General features: G+C 41.7%; 1 protein-coding gene across 1 annotated transcript; it reads right to left on the reverse strand.

Moving 5' to 3' along the window:
• Nucleotides 1-4,868: 4,868 nt before the first annotated feature.
• LOC103322008 (stemmadenine O-acetyltransferase-like) lies at nt 4,869-6,259 on the reverse strand. The gene has a single exon (XM_089044462.1). It carries the CDS (start codon nt 6,201-6,203, stop codon nt 4,869-4,871), a length of 1,335 nt encoding a protein of 444 aa, XP_088900588.1. The 5' UTR covers nt 6,204-6,259.
• Nucleotides 6,260-6,617: the final 358 nt, after the last annotated feature.

Genomic DNA, 6,617 nt, shown 5'->3' on the forward strand with positions numbered 1-6,617 from the left:
TGAAATCTGAAACTGCAAATAACTCAGACATATTACAGTTACATAAGGAAATTTCTAACACAAACATATAGTTACACAGAGAAATTTATTTCCTTAGCTTAGGAGTGTTGAGAAGTCAACTAAATCCCAATATATTTGGGATTGAGTGATTAGCCAGATTATATGTAATTGATTGTACATGATTTACTTTCCTTTATTAGTCTCTTGATTGTATAGGAAATTTGGGTATAGATACCCTTGACACTGTAAAGAGAAAATGATCAAGTAATCAAATATTCTTCCTTTGATTACAATTTTACATGGTATCAGAGCAAGGAAAAACCTAGCTCTTGTTTTTCTCTTTACCGTCAAAAATCCCAGCTTCCTTCTTCTTTGTTTACGTTAGCTTTCTGCCATGGCTAATGACAAAGAAGTTGAAACTTCTTCCAAGGATGGAAACAAGTCTGAAGTTTCCAACCCTTTTTTCATTCATCACTCTGACCATCCTGGCATGGTTCTTGTATCCAAACCGTTGAATGGAGACAACTATGGGACATGGTGTCGTTCCATGCGAATCTCCTTGAGTGCCAAGAACAAACTTGGTTTTGTTGATGGCACTGTCAAGAAGCCTTCAAAGACAACCGATCCTGATGAGTTCTCTCTTTGGCAACGTTGCAATGATATGATCCTATCTTGGATCTTGAATTCCCTTGATCAAGACATAACTGATAGCGTTATCTACTCTGACACTGCTCACGATATATGGGAAGATTTGAAGGAGCGTTTCTCTCAAAGCAACGTTCCTCGAATTTTCCAGATCCAACGTGACATTGCTTCCCTTACTCAAGACCAAATGTCGGTTCTTGCTTATTACACAAGACTTAAGGGGCTATGGGATGAGTTGGCATCATACAGTGATGTGCCGACTTGTACCTGTGGTGCCATGAAAGATCACGCTGAACGTGATGAGAGGAATAGGGTGATGCAATTTCTCATGGGTCTGAATGATTCATATGCTGCTGCTCGTGGACAGATTCTTCTTATGCAGCCCCTGCCATCCATACGCAACATCTATTCCTTAATTTCCCAAGAGGAGAAGCAACGACAACTGGGGACTCCTCATACTACCTTGGAACCTGCTGCAATGGCTGTTCGCCAACACCAGGGACCTTCGAATTCTAATCGCAAGCCTCTTCATTGCACTCACTGCGATCGGGATCATCACACAATTGATACCTGTTATAAACTTCATGGTTATCCTCCCGGGCATCGACTGCACAAATCCAATCGAAACAAGAAAGGCTCAAGTTCCTCTGCAAATCACGTGCAGAACAATCCCACTATGCAAGAATTAAAGTCTGCCATGCCCAATCTATCTGACAGTGAGTATCAACAGATTCTTACCATGATGAATGATAAGAAAGAGCCACAAGCAAACTCTGCAGGTTTGTCATGTTATCCTTTACCTTTACACCGCTGGCTGATTGATAGTGGCGCAACAGATCATATTACATCCACCTCACATTCTTTTACGTCCACAAATAACAACCCTTCCATTCCACCAGTTGTATTGCCTAGCGGTGAAAAGGCTTCTATTATTTCTGTTGGGAATGCTTCTCTCAACTCATCTCTTTCTTTAAACAATGTCTTGTATGTGCCTAGCTTCAAAGTTAATTTGATGTCAGTAAGCAAACTTACACAAGGACTTCATTGTTCCATCTCTTTTTTTCCTAATTGGTGCATTTTGCAGGACTTGGCTACGAGGAAGACGATTGGTCTGGGTAAACAGCAAGGAGGTCTTTACTACCTGGTTTCTTTGGCGTCAGACAAGCCTTCCCTTCTCCCACCATCTTGCAACCATGCTCATGCCTCAACTCACCTCTGGCACAGCCGTTTAGGCCATCCATCATCTTCTCGTCTACAATTTTTAGCTAAGAATGTTTTAAATTTCCCTTTTTCAAATAATGCTTGCGAGGTTTGTCCCTTGGCAAAGCAAACTCGATTACCTTTTAATTTAAGTTCTATTTCCTCTTCTAAACCATTCTCTCTTATTCATTGCGACATTTGGGGGCCACATAAAATTGCATCTTTTTCAGGGGCTCGTTATTTTCTAACTATTGTGGATGATTTTACTAGGTTCACATGGTTATTTCTCATGCAAACTAAATCTGAAACACAGAACCTGCTTAAATCATTTTTTGCCTTTGTCCAAACACAATTCAATACTCAAGTACAACAAATACGCGTTGATAATGGAGGTGAATTTTCTTCCATGCGTCGCTTCTTTCATGAACATGGGGTCATCTATCAACATACTTGCGTCTACACACCACAACAAAATGGTGTTGTAGAGCGCAAGCACCGACATATCATAGAGATGGCTAGGGCTTTACGTTTTCAGGCACATCTCCCTATTTCTTTTTGGGGAGAGTGTGTTCTCACCGCCATTTACTTGATCAATCGTCTTCCCACTGCCCTTTTATCCAAGATATCCCCATATGAGAAGCTGTACCATAAACCTCCTTCTTATAACCACCTCCGCATTTTTGGTTGTTTAGCCTATGCCACCATTGTCCAACCTTCCCATAAATTTGATCCTAGAGCAAAACGATGTGTTTTTCTTGGTTACCCTTTCGGTCAAAAGGCCTACAAATTATTTGATCTTACCACCAAAAAAATTTTTACCAGTCGCGATGTGGTTTTTCATGAGAGTCACTTTCCTTTCCAAACTCTTCCTTCTTCCTTTCCCACGGAACCTCCACCTCATGTTTTACCTCTTCCTTTATCTGATTTGTCATCTCCTCCATGTCTATCTCCTGACATACCCTCACCACGTCCTCCATCTCCTTCTACCCCACCCGATCTCACAACTTCTTTCGACACCGCTGCCCCATTTTCCCTCCCACACTCTGCCGTACCGGATCCGTCACAACCTTCCTCTCCTTCTGTACCACCAGCCCCCATCCGCTACTCTCTTCCCACAAGGTTAAACCAGCCCATCTCCACGATTATGTTTGCTCACAGGTTACTTTACCTACGCTTGACCAATCGTCGGACTCCTTGCCATGTCGCACCAAAGGTACTCGTTATCCCCTTTCTAATTTTCTTTCTTATCACCGTTACTCACCATCACACTTTGCTTTCATTGCTAATATTAGTCGGCCAGTGGAACCTAACACTTTTGCAGAGGCGTTTCTAATCCACACTGGCAAGCGGCCATGCAATCTGAACTTGCAGCTTTGGAATCCAATCAGACTTGGTCCCTCACTTCTCTTCCACCTAGGGAAGCAACCCATTGGATGCAAATGGGTCTATAAAATCAAGCATCGTTCCGATGGCACCATTGAGCGCTATAAGGCTCGTCTAGTGGCCAAAGGATACACTCAAACTGAAGGTCTTGACTACCATGACACATTTTCTCCTACTGCAAAAATGGTTTCTTTCGGTGTGTTCTTGCTCTTGCCGCTGCCCACAACTGGTCTTTGCATCAACTTGAGCGTCCACAATGCATTCCTTCATGGCGATTTACATGAGGAAATCTATATGTCACCTCCTCTGGTCTTGGCGGCGAGGGGGAGCATTTGGTATGTCGCCTTCACAAATCCTTGTATGGATTGAAGCAAGCATCTCGCCAATGGTTTTCTAAGTTCACTGAAGCCATACAAGCTGCTGGTTTCACTCAGTCCAAAGCCGATTATTCGCTTTTACCTGCAAAAATGGCAAGTCCTTCACTGCTCTTTTGATCTACGTTGATGACATCTTGATTACAGGAAATAATTTGGCTGCCATTGATGCTCTCAAGCGATTTCTTAATACTCGTTTTAAGATCAAAGACCTTGGTGATCTTAAATATTTTTTGGGCATTGAGGTCTCACGTTCCAGGAAAGGTATTTCTATTTGTCAAAGGAAATATGCACTGGATATTATTAAAGATGGAGGAGCTTTGGGAACACGTCCAGTAAGCTTTCCCATGGAACAAAATTCCAAAATTTCTTCTGATATAGGTGAGATACTTCATGATCCAGCAAAGTATAGACGATTGGTGGGACGTCTAATTTATCTCACCATAACAAGACCTGATATTACATATTCAGTACATATACTCAGTAGATTCATGCATGAGCCTCGCAAGCCACACTTAGATGCCGCCATGAGAGTATTAAGGTATCTGAAAAGTACACCAGGACAAGGACTCTTCTTTCCTGCTGGAAATGAGATGAAGTTGACGGCATACTGTGATTCAGATTGGGCGGGATGTCCAACCACACGAAGGTCAACAAGTGGCTATTGCGTGTTTCTTGGAAATTCTTTAATCTCATGGAGAACAAAGAGACAAAAAACAGTATCTCTTTCTTGGCAGAGGCTGAATATCGTGCAATGACAGTGCTTGCTGTGAAATTACTTGGTTGCGTTATCTATTACAAGACCTACAACTCCCAGACCCAGGACCAGCTACTTTACACTGTGATAACCAAGCTGCGCTGCATATATCTGCCAATCCAGTGTTCCATGACAGAACTAGACACATTGAAATTGACTGTCATTTTATCAGGGATAAAATTATGGACAGAACAGTGGTTACAAGATATATTGCATCTCAACAACAAGTAGCAGACGTGTTTACGAAGGCCTTGGGAAAAGAAGATTTTTCGGCTATGGTGTGCAAGTTGGGAGTTCACAATATTCACTCTCCAACTTGAGGGGGAGTGTTGAGAAGTCAACTAAATCCCAATATATTTGGGATTGAGTGATTAGCCAGATTATATGTAATTGATTGTACATGATTTACTTTCCTTTATTAGTCTCTTGATTGTATAGGAAATTTGGGTATAGATACCCTTGACACTGTAAAGAGAAAATGATCAAGTAATCAAATATTCTTCCTTTGATTACAATTTTACAAGGAGCACCCCACCGGATGGAGCAACATAGGAGAGCAACTCGCCATCACATTCAAACTTAGCCATGACTTCCTCCTCCAAACTAACATAAGCCTCTATTCCACCACCCTCTTTGGTGTCCATGAAAAGCACAAGGTTCTTGTAGGTGAGTGCCGGTGAGCCGACCCATGTAGGCCTCCCCCAACCAAAATCATTGTCATAAAGAGGAAATCTACAATAGCTACTAAAGCTAAGTAATGTAGCCATCTCTCCTCTCTTAAAACTATCAGCTTGTTTTTTCATCACACCTAAATGCTCATCACCTTGCTTTTGTAATTTCTTTACGTACTCATTGTCTATATTGTCTATTGCTTCTCGTACCACTGGGATCACCACGCCGTGACCACATTCTTCATCGCTACCACCACTACTTGGAATTTGCAGTGGAGCTGTGATGGCCAAACGAAAAAGATTCCCAAAAAAACTTTGAGGCAATGGTGGATCAAACCTCGGACGCAAGTTCACAGCATGTATCACCCTGTACAACTTATTCAAGGTACTATCCTTTGTAACCGCAACAAACCGACTCCATAAGAAAGTGGATAAGGTTTCCACACGTGTTGGGCGTTTCTTCATATTGTGCATACTTTGTTCATATCTTTCTCGGAGGTTCTCTATTTGAGAGGCAGCAAACACAAACCGCTTTGTTACTCTATCCTTTGTGATGCCAACGCTACCATCAAATCCAATATTAAACTCCTTTGGTGGGAAGAGTGTGGATGAGACAAACTCCGGAGGGTTTATGTTGGCTTGGTCTCCACGAGCAATGGCTGCCCAAATTTTGCTAAACATGAAATACGACAACCCATCAGCAATCTTGTGAGAAATGCATTGACCAATTGCAAAGCCTCCACATTGAAATATGTTGAGTTGGACCCCTAGGGGCAATGAATTGGTAATATCATCAAGTTCAAAGGGCATGAACTTGTTAAGCTCACCAGGGATAGGGTTGCTGAGAACATCAGAAAGTGTGCAATCTAGTACTCGAGCTTCGACGAAAGGGATGCCCTCGTCATTGCAATGTATGAACTGGTTGTTCTTGATGCGTCCGGCTAAAGGATAGAAAAGGTTTAAGACCTCGCATAATGAGTTCTTGAGGTGGTTGGATATTTCAGTGCTGTTGGGTTGTGTCTTGGCATTGTGTTCATAAAAGAGGAGCAAAGGGTTGTAGACTTGGGGAGCTATTTGATCAAGAAAGGAGAATTGGTAGTGGCGAAGATGGTCAGGGGTTGGAGAAGATGGTTTGATAATCTCTTTGGAGATTACTTCAACTTCAACCTTCATGATCTTCTGCTTAAGTTCAAGTACCTTGGTAACAAAACAATGAGGGTATGTTTAGCTGTGATTGTATGTGGTTTGTGTTGCTCTTCAAGGAGACTTATATAGAGCTAAAGTAACTCCATGTGCTAAAGGACTCCTAGTAGCTCCTAATAATTTAATGTTGCTTTAATTTATGCATAGTTAAAAAAAAATCATTAATACTAACTATTTTTTTTTTTTTTTTTTATAAAGATTGACCAATCATATTGAATTAAAAAATAATTATAGTATTTATGACTCTCTAAACTAGGGAGTATGATTAAACCCTAGCTTCCTATCTCCCAAAACACCCTCCTAAAGCCGTTTCACTTTGAGGGGAGAGGAAGCCATTGTTCTTTCCTCCCTCCCCCCTATTCTCTTCCTCCCTCTCTTCTCCCC

The sequence above is a fragment of the Prunus mume genome, linkage group LG2 (assembly GCF_029339155.1).
Source record: "Prunus mume cultivar Tortuosa linkage group LG2, ASM2933915v1, whole genome shotgun sequence".
Lineage (NCBI taxonomy): Eukaryota > Viridiplantae > Streptophyta > Magnoliopsida > Rosales > Rosaceae > Prunus > Prunus mume.